We start from the raw sequence: 18,247 nt of genomic DNA, 5'->3' as shown, positions 1-18,247 counted from the left end.
GGACTGGAAAATGTGCATTTAATATAAAATTACATGCTAAAAGATAAATTTGGTCTAAGTGAAGCAGCAGTACCGAATATATGGAATCTTTAATTATGTGTGGTGTGTGTGTCATTATTTTTGTTTATCTAGTGTAAATAATAAAACAAGATACAGAAGAGACAGAAACTAATACAACTAGACTAGACAGTGCTATCACTAACACTGTTCATTTAAGAGTGAGAAAAGACCGGGAAAATGATTGAAGTAAGCAACAGCGCCATCAATATACAAAACAGAAATAAACAGATAAATGACTAATCAATTCATAACATAGGTTTATTCATGGTAATTAAGGAGACTTGCAGGACCCATGAGAAATAAAAGAAAAAACATATAAATAAAATATATAAAAACATGTTAAATTTAATCAGGTTTTGCCTTTTAAATGATTGCCCCTTTAAAACATCAGGCATACCTGTACTCATGCATGCAGGGCTGCAGCTACGGCAATGCGGTCAGTACCACTGCAAAAAAAATGCCCTGGGGGGGGAAGGTGGCTGCCGCATTCTCTATTTGACAGGCACCTGGCTCCTTCTCTGCCCTCTGGTTTCTAGCCACCAACCTCATCTGCTCCGTCCCAAGGAGCCTACTATACTATTTAACTAATCAGTGAATCATAGCCTTCTTATATGGAACTTTATATCATACAACATTAGGATAAGGGAGAAAATGTATTAAAAAAATATATATTCAGCTCAATTTTGTTACACCTGACTGGTAGAAAATGTTGGGCATGTGTTGGATATGTGTTTGGGGTACTACCCAAGTGATTAAGACAAGAAGGAAATTGCTTAAAGCTGCCCCAACACCTAGTAAAAATGGTGATAGGTAATACAGAATCAACAAATCAATGTATTAATCACCTTTACATCATAAAGGGTGGGAGTATGAACAGGAGGACCAATGACAAGCCTCAATCTAGGTACTGATTGCAGCTGGGGTTCTAAGAGTACCAAAAAAGCCCCTGGGCTTTAACTAGGATGAGAAACCTGACACATTTTACAGGATCTTACAAATGTCTTCCATGATTAATGTAGACAATAATATTATTTATCTCCCTAGATTCATGACTCAAAACTTGGAACCATTCCTTATACATATGTGGTATACCCTAATACTGTTCAGTATGAGATGTGGTTCTTGATTACACTCTAATCACCATAGAAGTATTTCCACTTTTTCAGCATTAATTGTATTGCTATGCTTATTTTATAAATAGATATTTTATGTCCATAGCTTATATTTGGGAATGGGATCTGAGAATTGGATTATTTGGTACTGAGCTCTCATGATTAAACAGGTAGAGGAATTGAAAATAATAAAAAAACAGACATAAATCATTCAAATCAGCACATATATAAAAGCATATTTATAGATGAATACTGTACATTCTAAATTAGTGAAACAATTTTTTTTCAGAGCCCTTATATCTATTCCATCAAGAAAACACACAGAAATAATATAGTATAATATTGTATTAGTTGTACTGGCCCTCAAGCAAAGATACCTGTCTTTTTGGCACTTGTCTAATACAATTAATTTTATACAGAATGTAACCCTAGGAGAAATATCAATGTTCTTATTCTCATTCACATCCAGTGTCAAACATATTTTAGACTTGTTAGGCCTTTCAGCTCTCCCCATGACATGAATTAGGTTACCAAAAACGTGATACATGCTTCAAATCAGTGCTTAAGCTTTTCAGAGCAGTGGGAGCAAATAAGAGCACAACACACAAAAGTCAGATCATTCAGTTCTGTTAAGAGGTCCTAATCAATGGACTCACCACAAGCAAGAATTAAAAAATTAATAATAATTCAGCACATGTGCAAGAAGAACATGACAAGGAACACATGGGGCATATAGTAATGAGTTCATGCATCAAATCAAGGACTGGGTGCAATGTGAAAATTTGATAAACAGGCACCAACTGTGGCAGTGGAAACAAAAAATGTATGTAAGTCAAAATCACCCCTTCTCTTTTTTTGTATTTTTACATAATTAAGGGTATAAAGCGTAAACTACATATGCTGTGCAACCACTAAAAATTCCCTATAGGTATTTCCACTTGTCAGAGGGGAAGGGTTCTGTTTAGGCAGGCAAACAAATCACATCAATGCAAGAACATGCCAACAGATATTAAAAATAAGATAAGAAAAAAAGAAAATTACTAAGGAAAGCCAAACTTTAATGAAAAAATGCTCTTCACCTTAATTCTTCAGGGAGGGAGCTGGATGGCCAAAATTGTATTGCAGCTTTTTACTGTATAAAATTATAAGTTAAATGTATAAAAAGAAGGAGATTAACCCCACCATATGCCACAAATGTTTGGAATAGGTTATTACCATTAATTCAAAATGTTTTCATGGGCCCAAGTAAAAATATATATATATATAAAAAAATAATAAATATTACCACATGGAAATCAAAATGAAATTATCTAAATAAAGTATTACAAAATGGAAATTCAGAACCCCACAGAACCTAAAGATCCAGATGAAAGGTACCGGAGTCGTTGAAGAATTATAAGTGAACAGCATCCTCATTATTTTGTTCCATTCATCATTTGTTTGGATAGCTGCAAAATTGGCCACATGCAAAGGTCGAGCATGTTGCAAACACCAGCAGACAAGGGCAAGCAAACCCTGTAACAACAGTGATGTCATTATCGGGAGGCAGGACACAACATATGCATAATTATTTCAATGTTGAATCTTACATGTGTGAGGTAGAAGTTAGAGCATACACAACGAAGGACATTTTTTGTGTTACAGTTCTTCATTTTACAATTAGAGCAAATGTGTGTGGTAATTATTAAAAAAATAAAAAATAAAAGAAAGTTGCAAGCCAAACACTTGGTGGTTTAGTCTGACTATAGATCCCATCTTATCAAAGATGTATTTATTCTTGTAGAATGACCATTGGCCTGTTTCTACCAAACACATTCTTTAAAATAATTATGTTTTATATAATTAGTATTTTAGTTCAAAACTCTGCTGTCAGTCCATTATTATAGTTATTTAATAAAATGTCCTTACCTAAAATGGGCTACAGTTTTGCTATTTTAATTTGTCATAATTATTTTTGAAATTGTTTCTTCTTTGGCATGGAAAACTTTATTCATCACATGGACATATTATTTAATAAAATAGTAATAATAATAATAATAATAATAATAATAATAATTTAATTAAGAATCAATAGTCTGAATTGGACAGTATAAGTAATATCACCTTTTATATTAAATGTACTTCATTTTAGTGTCAGTTAAGACCAGACTTAAAGAAAACAATTGTAAACTGCAGAATATTTCAATAACTTGCTGAATATAAGGTTTTGTAATGAAAATATCTATAATTATATAATTACTAAAATAAAAACAATTTATAATTATTTTTTTCTACATAACAATGAAAACCAAAAACAAGTAAGATTTTTTTTCGAATTAATTCATAAGTTGAATATATATTTGCAATAATGAGGTTTTATTGCATATTTACTCAAATAAAACATATAGATATGGTATTTATAATATGCCATAGAAACATTTACCAGGGCCATATAAAGGTTAAAAGTCAAGATAAAATAATAAAGTCCTTGGAATTTGGTAGACTTCTGCATGTATCACTTTTCAATTTAATGTACTGGTTTGGAAAATAATAACGGCAAGATATGGCCATGAAACCAAATGTTTCATTATATAAAGGCCTTATTAAAATGTGTAACTGTGGTAACAGGCTGAATAACAGAGATGGGAGACATTGAGAATAACTGTATTTATTTCCCCAACTGTAACTATTTTACTGCCAAAGACAGTACACAGGCCAAGAAGAGCTTAAGGAAATAAAGGGAACTAAATAATAAGCTGAGTACACACTTACCTGACAAAGTAGCTGACCAGATATCACGCCGACCGAGTGGCCGATTTGGTAAGCTATACACACAAATCAGATGCTCAATATGTCTGGCCAGACATCATAGCTGGATGTGCATTTAAAATTGTCCACCCAGTTTTGATGTCAGTGTTGGCAGTCCCTGCAGCCAGTATATGGGCGGTCAGCATGTCGACCCATACACACAGCCAGACATACCGATATATCTGAACAATCTAATATTATCCTGTATAGCAGGATAACAAGCAAAACTCCTTTGTGGGGGCACTCTTATCTTCTAATTATAGGAAAAAAATATTTTATTCATAAAACATAACTTTTATTAAATATGCACCTAAAAGAGGAATTTTTCATAATTTTTATAATTTTTTTCACATATACCCATTTGGGAGAACATAACACAGGGATTGAATGACCTCCCCTTACTTCATAAATATGATTTGGAGCACTCTTTGGAGACTCATGAACTGAATCTAGTAACGATACTAAGGGCTCTATTTACTACAATCCGCATTTGTAATGCAGATTGTAGTGTGATATTACCGTCTGAATTTGCATTGCGAATTCAGGCAATATCACAGGGATTTACTACAAATCCCTTGCAGGGACAGAGATGCGATAAAGCTATGTCCCTGTGAATTCCCTCCGCACACCTACCACAGTATTTTTGTAAAAAATACAGTGACAAGTGCCGACGCATGCGCCGACCGACCGTTGCTAAGCCCCGCCCCCGGTGCTAAGCCCCGCCCCCATGATCGCAGACCCGCCTGCGACCCCCCTCCCTTAATTACCCTTACCTGCAGTCCAAATGCCCTGTAGTAACTTTAGGTGATACTAAAATAATGTGAAAAGGGAGTGAAAACACCCTTTTTCACTTTATTTTAGTAAAAATAATGTTAATAAATAGAGCCCTAAGAGATATAATTAGGACCGATCCAATTGTAGATGACAACAGAGTATAAATTGGTAAATCCTACAGACGCCGGTTTTAAATATAGCTTGCAAAAATATTTATATCTATAGCCTAGTTGCTTTATAATATTAACGAACGATTTTTGTGACAAGCATATCTTATATTTTGCCTTCTCTTTCCCACTCAACTATTAAGGGAACAAACGTAATAGGATAACTAATACGATGTATAAATTAGTTTTACTAGGCCTATCCTATTTACTTATATATTTTTTCTGTGGTAATATATTTGCTCAGAAATACCACAGTGCATGTATTGTGTAATGTATGTATATGTGAACAAAAAATATAAAAAAATCCTCTTTTAGGTGCATATTTAATAAAAGTTATGTTTTATGAATAAAATATGTTTTTCTTCTAATTAGAAGATAAGAGTGCCCCACAAAGGAGTTTTTCTTGTTATCCTGCTATACAGGATAATATTAGATTGTTCATTTACTTTGTTATTACTCCTGGGGAGCAACACCAATCAGGTGATGGAAAAGGAGTTTCTTTCCATTTTACAGTAATTAATGTTTTTTTTTTTTTATTTGGGTTAGATTTTCTATCCTGTGCAGAGTCTCTCTTAGTTTATCTACATACCGATATATCTGCAAGATATATGAATTGGATCTGCTGCAGGGCAAACCTGATGTGTCTGTGAACAATGTCTTTCACAGACATATTGGGTGTACACATCTGCCGGTCAGCTACCAATATATCATTTGTTCGAATGAACAATATATCTACAATATGAACCCAGCATTACACATGTACATGTGGTGAGTAATTAAAAAAATAATTATAATTAAATATTTAAAAATAAACTGACATTTTAATTCTTGTATATACTCAGTTATATGCCACTATTAGCAATGCAGAGTAAACCACCAATGTTGTACAGCAAGAGATTATTCTCTGTGTTTAGTTATTTAGTGTAGGACTGCCCGATAATGCCAGCACAGTTGTTGTCATCTTCTGAATGGGAAACATTGCCTTAGAACAATGCCTCTTTATAACAAGATGTGGGGAGGTTTAGGAGGGAAGTCGGATAAAAACCTTTCATCATTTTAGGAGCTGTGAGGTTCCGAGAGGAAATCATGGATAGCATGGCGTGAAGCCTATCTTCTTCTTCCTCCTCATCGTCAATAGAGACAGAACGACTGGCAGCTAAGTGGTGGTAGTTAATAGTAACTGCTTTGGGGAAATGATGATGAGGAAAAAAAGAAATGCAAAGACAAATGTAAATGTTCATCAGATTAGTAAAAGAAAGTACATTTAAAATAATATTTAACTGTCTGTTGTGTAGACCATCTAACCATTTAATCAAACTTAGGGGTCGAATTAGTGTGTTTATTATAGTGTATAATAGTCATCAGACAAATACCTAGCATAATAATACTAATAATAATACTACTAATAATAATATTAGTAGTAGTATATAGTAATACTGTCTAGCATTGTGATGAACTACCAATAAATATATACACCAGTATCATAAGTTCATAAACATGAATACAAATTGGTTTCATTTGACACAGGCTATCTAGCAAGGCCACATTCCTCCATCCCATTAGAAAAATTAAGAACACCCTGTGGAAATTCAGGAACTTTATCCCTCATCTAAACTCTTTACTGTTAAGGCCCCCATACATCAGAGATCGATTGCAGCAATCGTGCAATTTGCAATCGATTGTGTATAAAAATCTTAACCTTTTTCAATCGATTGTGGCATCTCTGCAATCAGCAATCGATTGAAAAAGGGAAAGATTTTTATACACAATCGATTGCAAATTGCACGATTGCTGCAATCAATCTTTGATGTATGGGGGCCTTTACACAAAAACTAAGTATCTAATCTATATTTTTTAAAGCTACTGATGTTTATTTAAACATAGTTTCTTTTAAAGTAATCCCATGTAGGTATTTTTCTTTAAATAGCAAGTTAAGTATCTTTTAAGCATTAATCTCATGGTCTTTTTTTTTTTTTTTTACTACATTCTCTAACAAATAATTTTTATCTCATCAAATCACTCCAGAGGAAAACAGTTATAGCTGCAGGTTAAGACAGTTAAGTGAATTAATTATGTGAGTATCTGTATTTGGATTAGTTACATCTGTTAATATTATCGATGATACTATCGTCATAGTCATCACTACCGTGTAGAAGGGCGCAGCTGCTGGAAACTCATCATATGTAACTGCTGCTATCTATTCACCATTGGCTGTTACTCTGACTAGGCAGGGGCTGCTGTGGTGTAATGGGCCATTTATTGCTCTGGCCACAGGGGAAAATTTTTTCCAGCACTTCACTAGACAACATGATTTACATCCACGATGGATGACTCTTCAGGCAGCACCAAGGCACCTGGCCAGCCAAATGCAGGTGCCAATGAAACAGCGAAGGTGCCATCCTCTCAAATTTGCTCCTTGGGTGATGGCACTGGTCGAACACCGGTAATAGTTAATAAATAAATTAGGGGCCAAATGAAAGAGCAATTATAATAGCAGACATACAGTATATTATTTAATCATTATATGAAGTTGCCAATGTTAAATTATTGCTTATAGGGTCAATAAAAAAATATTTATAACAGGGTAAACAATGTTTTATATCACTGTAACATGAAGTATAAATTGTTTACACCTCAGCTTCTGATTGTAAGATAGTTTTTTGGATGTTTTCCGGCAGCCTGGGTTAACCATTTGTAAATAGCAAACAACGGCGTTGATTTGAAAATCACCCTCCACACTAGACCTGGCCAACATGTGGTTCTCCAGCTGTTGTGAAACTACAATTCCCAGCATGCTTTACCAACTGATGGAAGGGTATGCTGGGACTTGTAATTTCACAACAAAAGGAAAGCCACAGGTTGGCCAGGCCTGCTCCACACCGCTGTATAGTAAATCCAATACACACAGCTAACTGCACGGGGAAAGACTTGCTAAAAAAAACCTTAAATGCAGTTTATTAAATAAATAATTTAAAGTTTCCTACACCAAAGTCATTCTTAACCCCAGGGCCGTAACTAGGGGAGGGCGAGTGGTTGTGCTGCCGCACAGAGCACAGGGCTGTATGGCTGGCACCATTGATACAGGTAGGCAGGACTGCATCAGGGGGGTCTGTCGGGACTGGAATCCCAGGCCCGAACACTACCCCCTGCAGTGAAAGGCCCAGAGGCGGGGTGCCGGATGCTCCTACCAGTATGCTGCAGGCCTGCAGCCGCTCGCACAAGTGCCCACCGCTATCCCCCCGGCTGGGCCTCCCCCCCGCTGCACAATACAGTGAATGAGTAAGTAACTCATTGTGAGACGCTTCTCACCCAGCCCCAGCTGCGCCGCCCTCCCCACTATCTTGCCCCCAATAACGTTTTTTTTACAATGAAGCAAGCTAAATGAGAGAGAGGAGCCGCGACGGGCGGGTAGTGTGAGGAGCCGGCGTCCGGAGCATGGAGGCTGAGACAGAAGGAGGAGCGAGATAGGTAAGTTAAGTGTATGTGTGTGTCTTTGTCTGTGTGTGTGTCTGTGTCCTTTCTCCCAGACCCAGGCCTGGCCATTTTTATGGATGTCTAGTATATTTCAGACAATGGATACAGTTGATGGGACTGAGGGAGAAGGGGTGGGGGCCCTGCCTTATTTGTCAGTCCCGGGCCCCATCTTTTCTGACTTCATTATTCAGGAATGAGTGCCAGTGTAAATTAGAGATGAGCTGTTCAGTTTTACTTTGGGTTTCCAGGTCAAACAATGTCCCGGTTCGGAATCACTTTGAGGTTCCGAGTAGAGTAGTATATGTTTGTTAAAAGTGAACTTGAAGTGAGCTGCACTTACAGTACTTACACAATTGTTTTACATGTACTATATTCTTTCAAACTGCCATGTATTTGTGCCGCTGCTCTGTGTCTCGTTGCAGCCTTTGGCCAATATTGGTATAAACAATATGAGCTGTGAGGTCGTCAAAATTGACTGGAAATTACTGGAAATAATTGTTATTGATGTTAAAAATACTTTAACAGGTCCAAATGTCATGATTTTAGCTGCTTTTATTCATTTTAAAGAATTCCAAAACCGAAAACAACCAAAATACTTGTGGGTGGTATTGTCAAAACCAAAATACAGCAATGATTAAGAATCAAAACCAAAACACTTGGGTCTGTGCACATCTCTAGTATCAATGCATAAGTTCTCATTGTGTATCAGAAATTTCAGAGGTGCAGTATGTACAATGTTAAGATGTGTATAGAACGCTGGATGTATGTAGAATGCTTAGAGAAATGTAGAATGGTGGGATGTAAGTAGTATGTTGGGTGGTATGTAATATGATGAGAGGTATCTATTATGATGGAAGGCATAGACGTCACTAGGGGGTGCGGACTGCACCGGGTGACACCAAAATGATGGAATCCAGGCTCCAGGTCACTGAGGAGGAGCACCCCGCACTGCAGCAAGAAGGATTTCCCTCTCCCCTGCTGCTGCAGGTGAGAGAAGAGGGTACAGTGCTCATTATCATTGCATAATACATTTTAGACATATTTCTTTACATGTAATCAAACATTTTGTTTAATTTTATGATCGTACTGTTGATCTTACTGGCAGGGCCATAACTAGGGTAGTGCGACCAGTGCCATGGCACAGGGCACCGCAGGGCAGGGGGCACTGTTTGGGCCTGTCAATTTTCCTGTTTATTATCATTCTCACTTGTAGCTTCCTCTTCTTGTATCCCCAGCATCTCCTGGCCTCCCCTATCTCTTCCCTGGCCCTTCCCCATGAGGCCATGGCCCTTTTTCAGGTGCACTATCTTATGTCCTTATTTGAAAAATAAGGTGGGGGGGGGGCGCTAATGCTCTTTCTGGCACAGGGCACCAAAAAGTCTAGTTACGGCAGCTTTGCAGGCCAGGAAAGGAAAGTTCTGATTGTTTTGTCAAGATGTACAGTAAATGCTAAAAGGCTCGTGTATTCCTGTTTATGTTTTTGGTATTATTTAATTTAGGAGTGTATTTCTATATGCATTTGTCTACAGCGTATACATTATGTGGCCAGTTATTGATCCTAATTAATGTATGTTATGTAACGGTAAAGTTTAATGTTAATATGAACATGAGCTTGATGTAGTTCTTAAATGTTTTTACTAATTAATTACTTAATTATATTGTTCTCTTACAGAATTTTCACTTTAACCACGTGAAACTATGTAAATGTAAATACATTTAGGCTCAAATACATTTAGGTTGTGTGTATGATATTGTCATTTACAGGTATAATTTTAATTTTCCTAGTTGTTCATGGGCAAGATTCAGAGATGGCACAAAGCCGATCTTTACGCAGTTGAGCGATTTTCAGTGATATGCGCATGTGTCTGAGTTACCCTGAGCATGTGTCTGAGTTACCCTGCGCATGTGTCTGAGTTACACTGCTCATGTATCTGAGTTACACTCGAGTTACCCTGAGCATGTGTCTGAGTTACACTGAGAACGTGTCTGAGTAACCCTGCGCATGTGTTTGAGTTACCCTGAGCATGTGTCTGAGTTACCCTGAGCACGTGTCTGAGTTACCCTGAGCACGTGTCTGAGTTACCCTGAGCATGTGTCTGAGTTACCCTGTGCATGTGTCTGAGTTATCCTGAGCATCTGTCTGAGTTACCCTGCGCATGTGTCTGAGTTACACAGCGCATGTGTCTGAGTTACCCTGAGCATGTGTCTGAGTTACCCTGCACATGTGTCTGAGTTACACTGCACATGTGTCTGAGTTACCCAGAGCATGTGTCTGAGTTACTCTGAGCATGTGTCTGAGTTACACTGCGCATGTGTCTGAGTTACACTGTGCATGTGTCTGAGTTACTCTGAGCATGTGTCTGAGTTACACTGCGCATGTGTCTGAGTTACACTTGAGTTACCCTGAGCATATGTCTGAGTTACCCTGAGCATGTGTCTGAGTTACACTCGAGTTACCCTGAGCATGTGTCTGAGTTACCCTGCACTTGTGTCTGAGTTACACTGCGCAAGTGTCTGAGTTACACTGAGCATATGTCTGAGTTACCCTGAGCATGTGTCTGAGTTACACTGTGCATGTGTCTGAGTTACACTGAGCATATGTCTGAGTTACCCTGAGCATGTGTCTGAGTTACACTGTGCATGTGTCTGAGTTACCCTGAGCATGTGTCTGAGTTACCCTGAGCATGTATCTGAGTTACACTGTGCATGTGTCTGAGTTACACAGCGCATGTGTCTGAGTTACCCTGAGCATGTGTCTGAGTTACCCTGCACTTGTGTCTGAGTTACACTGCGCAAGTGTCTGAGTTACACTGAGCATATGTCTGAGTTACCCTGAGCATGTGTCTGAGTTACACTCGAGTTACTCTGAGCATGTGTCTGAGTTACACTGCGCATGTGTCTGAGTTACTCTGAGCATGTGTCTGAGTTACACTGCGCATGTGTATGAGTTACACTTGAGTTACCCTGAGCATATGTCTGAGTTACCCTGAGCATGTGTCTGAGTTACACTCGAGTTACCCTGAGCATGTGTCTGAGTTACCCTGCACTTGTGTCTGAGTTACCCTGAGCATGTGTCTGAGTTACCCTGAGCACGTGTCTTAGTTATCCTGCGCATGTGTCTGAGTTATCCTGAGCATGTGTCTGAGTTACCCTGAGCATGTGTCTGAGTTATCCTGAGCATGTGTCTGAGTTACCCTGCGCATGTGTCTGAGTTACACTTGAGTTACCCTGAGCATATGTCTGAGTTACCCTGAGCATGTGTCTGAGTTACACTCGAGTTACCCTGAGCATGTGTCTGAGTTACCCTACACTTGTGTCTGAGTTACCCTGAGCATGTGTCTGAGTTACACTCGAGTTACCCTGCGCATGTGTCTGAGTTACCCTGCACTTGTGTCTGAGTTATCCTGAGCATGTGTCTGAGTTACACTGTGCATGTGTCTGAGTTACCCTGAGCATGTGTCTGAGTTACACTGTGCATGTGTCTGAGTTACACAGCGCATGTGTCTGAGTTACCCTGAGCATGTGTCTGAGTTACACTGTGCATGTGTCTGAGTTACTCTGAGCATGTGTCTGAGTTACACTGCGCATGTGTCTGAGTTACACTTGAGTTACCCTGAGCATGTGTCTGAGTTACACTCGAGTTACCCTGAGCATGTGTCTGAGTTACCCTGCACTTGTGTCTGAGTTACACTGCGCATGTGTATGAGTTACCCTGAGCACGTGTCTGAGTTACCCTGAGCACGTGTCTGAGTTTCCCTGCGCATGTGTCTGAGTTACCCTGAGCATGTGTCTGAGTTACCCTGCGCATGTGTCTGAGTTACGCTGAGCATGTGTCTGAGTTACCCTGAGCATGTGTCTGAGTTACCCTGAGCATGTGTCTGAGTTACCCTGCGCATGTGTCTGAGTTTCCCTGCGCATGTGTCTGAGTTACCCTGAGCATGTGTCTGAGTTACCCTGCGCATGTGTCTTTGTTACGCTGAGCATGTGTCTGAGTTACCCTGAGCATGTGTCTGAGTTATCCTGAGCATGTGTCTGAGTTACCCTGCGCATGTGTCTGAGTTACCCTGAGCATGTGTCTGATTTACCCTGAGCATGTGTCTGAGTTACCCTGAGCATGTGTCTGAGTTACACTGTGCATGTGTCTGAGTTACCCTGAGCATGTGTCTGAGTTACCCTGAGCATGTGTCTGAGTTTCACTGTGCATGTGTCTGAGTTACCCTGAGCATGTGTATGAGTTACACTGCGCATGTGTCTGAGTTACCCTGAGCATGTGTCTGAGTTACCCTGAGCATGTGTCTGAGTTACCCTGAGCATGTGTCTGAGTTACTCTGAGCATGTGTCTGAGTTACACTGCGCATGTGTCTGAGTTACACTGTGCATGTGTCTGAGTTACTCTGAGCATGTGTCTGAGTTACACTGCGCATGTGTCTGAGTTACACTTGAGTTACCCTGAGCATATGTCTGAGTTACCCTGAGCATGTGTCTGAGTTACACTCGAGTTACCCTGAGCATGTGTCTGAGTTACACTCGAGTTACCCTGAGCATGTGTCTGAGTTACCCTGCACTTGTGTCTGAGTTACACTGCGCATGTGTCTGAGTTACACTAAGCATGTGTCTGAGTTACACTGAGCATGTGTCTGAGTTACCCTGAGCATGTGCCTGAGTTACACTGTGCATGTTTCTGAGTTACCCTGAGCATGTGTCTGATTTACCCTGAGCATGTGTCTGAGTTACACTGTGCATGTGTCTGAGTTACACAGCGCATGTGTCTGAGTTACCCTGAGCATGTGTCTGAGTTACTCTGAGCATGTGTCTGAGTTACACTGCGCATGTGTCTGAGTTACCCTGAGCATGTGTCTGAGTTACTCTGAGCATGTGTCTGAGTTACACTTGAGTTACTCTGAGCATGTGTCTGAGTTACTCTGAGCATGTGTCTGAGTTACACTGAGCATGTGTCTGAGTTACCCTGAGCATGTGTCTGAGTTACACTGCGCATGTATCTGAGTTACTCTGAGCATGTGTCTGAGTTACACTGAGCATATGTCTGAGTTACACTTGAGTTACTCTGAGCATGTGTCTGAGTTACACTTCAGTTACCCTGAGCATGTGTCTGAGTTACCCTGAGCATGTGTCTGAGTTACACTGCGCATGTATCTGAGTTACACTGCGCATGTATCTGAGTTACTCTGAGCATGTGTCTGAGTTACACTGAGCATGTGTCTGAGTTACACTTGAGGTACTCTGAGCATGTGTCTGAGTTACACTTCAGTTACACTGAACATGTGTCTGAGTTACACTGAGCATGTGTCTGAGTTACACTGCGCATGTGTCTGAGTTACACTGCGCATGTGTCTGAGTTACACTGTGCATGTGTCTGAGTTACTCTGAGCATGTGTCTGAGTTACTCTGAGCATGTGTCTGAGTTACAATTGAGTTACCCTGAGCATGTGTATGAGTTACACTGCGCATGTGTCTGAGTTACCCTGAGCATGTGTCTGAGTTACCCTGAGCATGTGTCTGAGTTACCCTGAGTATGTGTCTGAGTTACTCTGAGCATGTGTCTGAGTTACACTGAGCATGTGTCTGAGTTACACTTGAGTTACTCTGAGCATGTGTCTGAGTTACACTTCAGTTACCCTGAGCATGTGTCTGAGTTACCCTGAGTATGTGTCTGAGTTACACTGCGCATGTATCTGAGTTACACTGCGCATGTATCTGAGTTACTCTGAGCATGTGTCTGAGTTACACTGAGCATGTGTCTGAGTTACACTTGAGTTACTCTTAGCATGTGTCTGAGTTATACTTCAGTTACCCTGAGCATGTGTCTGAGTTACACTGAGCATGTGTCTGAGTTACACTGTGCATGTGTCTGAGTTACACTGTGCATGTGTCTGAGTTACACTGAGCATGTGTCTGAGTTACACTTGAGTTACTCTTAGCATGTGTCTGAGTTACACTTGAGTTACTCTGAGCATGTGTCTGAGTTACACTTCAGTTACCCTGAGCATGTGTCTGAGTTACCCTGAGTATGTGTCTGAGTTACACTGCGCATGTATCTGAGTTACACTGCGCATGTATCTGAGTTACTCTGAGCATGTGTCTGAGTTACACTGAGCATGTGTCTGAGTTACACTTGAGTTACTCTTAGCATGTGTCTGAGTTATACTTCAGTTACCCTGAGCATGTGTCTGAGTTACACTGAGCATGTGTCTGAGTTACACTGTGCATGTGTCTGAGTTACACTGTGCATGTGTCTGAGTTACACTGTGCATGTGTCTGAGTTACTCTGAGCATGTGTCTGAGTTACTCTGAGCATGTGTCTGAGTTACACTTGAGTTACCCTGAGCATGTGTCTGAGTTACCCTGTGCATGTGTCTGAGTTACCCTGAGCATGTGTCTGAGTTACCCTGCACATGTGTCTGAGTTACCCTGAGCATGTGTCTGAGTTACCCTGAGCATGTGTCTGAGTTACCCTGAGCATGTATCTGAGTTACCCTGAGCATGTGTCTGAGTTACCCTGAGCATGTGTCTGAGTTACCCTGAGCATGTGTCTGAGTTACCCTGAGAATGTGTCTGAGTTACACTGAGCATGTGTCAAGTTTCATTACCAATATTTCTCACAGTGAGGATTTATTTGAAAAGTGATAGACAGGCAGGAATTGTTTGTTGGCGACAATGGGAAGGTGGTGATTTAAACGCAGGCGTGTTGCAACCATTTTTGAGGCATGTCTCAGCCTACAAATGAGCAGTAAAAATGGCTCCAGTGTCTCAGTTCCCGCAGCCATTCTGCATGTAATATTAGTACAAAAAACATTACCAAGGATTCTGTATGGTCTGATACGGAAGGCGGTCCATGGGTCCGCAATGGGTACCACCAACTCTAGTGACGCCACTGCTGGAAGGTATGTAGAATGTTGAAAGGTGTGTATAATGTTGAGAGGTACTCAGAATATTGAGAGGTATGTAATATGTTAGGACGTATGAGAATGCTGGAAAGTATGTAGAATACTGAGAGGTATGTCGAATGCTGGAAGGTATGTAGAATGCTGAGAGGTATGTAGAATGTTAGGAGGTATGTAGAATGCTGAGAGGTTTGTAGAATGCATAGTGGTATGTAGAATGTTAGGAGGTATGTAAAATGCTGAGAGGTATGTAGATTGCTGGAAGGTATGTAGAATGCTGAGAGGTGTGTAGAATGCTGGGTGATATGTACAATCCTAAGAGTTATGTAGCATTTTGGGAGGTATGTAAAATTCTGGAAGGTATGTAGAATGGTGAGAGGTATGTGGAATGCTGCAAGGCATGTTGAATTTTGAGAAGTAAGTAGAATGTTGGCTGGTCTGTAGAGTTATGAAAAGAATATAAAATGTTGGTATGTAGAATGCTGAAAGGTATCTGTAATGTTGGAAGGTATGTAGAATGTTTGGAGGTATGTAGGATACCGAGAGATATGTAAAACATTGGAAGGTATATAGATTTCTGGAAGGTATGTTGAATGTTGGGTGTATGAAGGGTATGTAGAATGTTGAGAGGTATGTAAAATGTTGGGAGGAATGTAGAATGCTGGGAGGTATGTAGAATGCAGAGATGTATGTGGAATGTTGAGAGGTATATGAATGATGATAGGTATGTAGATTGTTCACAGGTGCAGAGAATGCTGGGAGGTACGTTAAATGCTAAGAGGCATGTAGAATTCTTATCGGTATGTAGTATGTTGAGAGGTATGTTGAATGTATAGAGGTATACAGAATGCCAAAAGTTATGTAGAATGAATGATGAGGTATGTAGAACGTTTGGAGATATGTGGGCTACTGAGAGATATGTGGAACATTGGAAGGTATATAGATTGCTGGAAGGTATTGTCACGCATCGCCCTTTTAGACTCAGGTATCTGACATGGCAATGCTGATTTGCCGCTATTGTGAACCTGGTGGGTCACTGCAAGCTCTCCTTACTGTCAGCTCCTTCAGCCATGTGAGTAGTGTTCCTGTTGCATTTTTTCCTGCACTATCACAGCTAACCCAATGGTCCCTGAATCAAGTTCACCCAATTCTAGTGCTCTGACAGTTTGTTCTGGCCACATGGATTCGACAAGAGAACAAGCCCAAAGGGGAGCCTCTATACAGAGTGTGGCTCAAAGCGTAGGAAATCAGGAAGCAACACAGGGACAAGTTATGCAGTACCCCCAAGATCTTTATTCATGGCTTGACACTATCCAGTCCTCTCTCCACAAGTCTGACCACAGTAGATTAGGTCCTCCTCTTCCTACATCACGACTCTCTTTGTCCACTCCTGATCATTTTGACGGTGATAATAAATTATGACAAGGTTTCCTCAATCAGTCTGGAATCCATTTTGAATTATATCCTGGGAACTTTCCCACCGCCAGAACTAAGATCACCTACAGTATATCATTGCTCACTGGTCAAGCTCTGGCTTGGGGCTCACCTTTATAGGATAAAAAGTATAGAAAGTGTTGATTCCATTCTGTCCGACTACTATCAGTTTTGGAGAATCTTAGATGAACCAGGTAGAACAGCATTGGCTGCTGCAGGCATCTTGCGGTTACACCAAGGTCCTCGCACTGTGGGCCAGTATGTGTTCCAGTTCCAGACATTGGACTCGAAATTTTAATTGAACAATGAGGCACTTCTAGACACCTTCTGGCAGAGACTTCCTAATCAGGTAAAGGATGAACTTGCAACTCGAGATTTACCCGCTAGCCTTGAGGAGATGTTCTATGTTATCCCTAAAGCCTCTAATGCTTTGGTGCTTGTGCTTCCTTGGCTTCAGAAACATAATATTGACTGGTATCTCTCCCAAGTTCTGTCTTGGGGAACTACTTGCAAAGACATTTGCTCCAACAGGTATTACCACATTGGATCCTGCTTACTCCTGAGGCTAATCCTCTTTCAGCACCTTACCGCAAATACCAAACAGGTTGCACAATCTCTGCCGCACTTTCGTGATTGGGACTGTGCTATCGATTTGATCCCGCCTAGAGGCTGTAGCTACCTTCTCTCTATTCCGGAGTCTCAGGTGATGACCGATTACATCAAAGAAAACCTCAAAAGATGTTTCATCTACTTCTCTGGCAGGTGCCAGGTTTTTTTTTTGTAAAAACGAGGGATGGAGGTCTGCATCTTGCATAGACTACAAAGGACAAATTACAGTGAAGAATTGTACTTCTGCCTTAATAGGGTAAAAGAAGCAGTCATATTTACCAAAATTAGACTTACAAGGGGCTTATAACCTAATTCACATCAGATCTGAAGATGAGTGTAAGACGGCTTTCAACACTTGGGATAGCCATTTTGAGTATCTCATTATGCCCTTTGGTCTCTGCAATGCTTCATCTGTGTTCCAGAATTTCAGAAATTAGATTTTCTGTGACCTGCTATACATCTACGTGGTAGTCTACTTGGACGATGTCTTTTTATTCCTCTGATTTCAAATCTTTTTTTATACACGTCAAGGAAGTTCTTCAGCACCTGAGGTCTCATAGACTGTTCTGTAAATTGGAAAAATGCACCTATGAGGTGGAATTTGTCCGCTTTTTGGAGTACATCATTTCTGGAATGGGGTTACAGATGGATCCTGAAATGGTTCAGCAATCATTAACTGGGCTCAACCTGTTACCCTGAAAATGATCCAGCGGTTCCTCGGATTTGCCAATTATTATCGGAAAAGTATCCATGGCTATTCAACTATTTCTGCTCCCATTACTACAATGATTTGAAAGGTTTCCAATCCTGCCCAGTGGTCAGAAGAGACGTGGTCAACTCAAAAAGGAGTTTATCCCTGCACCAGTCTTAGTCAGCCTGATGTTTATCACCCAGTCATCCAAGAAGTGGAATCATCCTCTGTGGGGGT

The 18,247-nt window shown here is 40.3% G+C and overlaps 1 protein-coding gene across 4 annotated transcripts in view; it reads right to left on the bottom strand.

The window, feature by feature from the left end:
• Positions 1-18,247, bottom strand: part of SGSM2 (small G protein signaling modulator 2) — a 483,760-nt gene that overhangs the window by 67,177 nt on the left and 398,336 nt on the right. For 2 of the 4 annotated variants that reach the window (XM_088449453.1, XM_088449451.1), the window contains exon 12: positions 5,946-6,083. The exons of 1 other annotated variant lie outside the window; for it this stretch is intronic. In XM_088449453.1, coding sequence (XP_088305579.1) covers positions 5,946-6,083 — 138 coding nt within the window. The remainder of the gene's footprint in view (positions 1-5,945; positions 6,084-18,247) is intronic. One more of the 4 variants, XM_088449450.1, reaches the window with a different exon arrangement.

The sequence above is a fragment of the Taudactylus pleione genome, unplaced genomic scaffold (genome assembly GCF_031769625.1).
Source record: "Taudactylus pleione unplaced genomic scaffold, aTauple2 ptg000485l, whole genome shotgun sequence".
NCBI classification, from domain to species: domain Eukaryota; kingdom Metazoa; phylum Chordata; class Amphibia; order Anura; family Myobatrachidae; genus Taudactylus; species Taudactylus pleione.
This window is presented reverse-complemented; position numbering and strand designations above follow the sequence as displayed.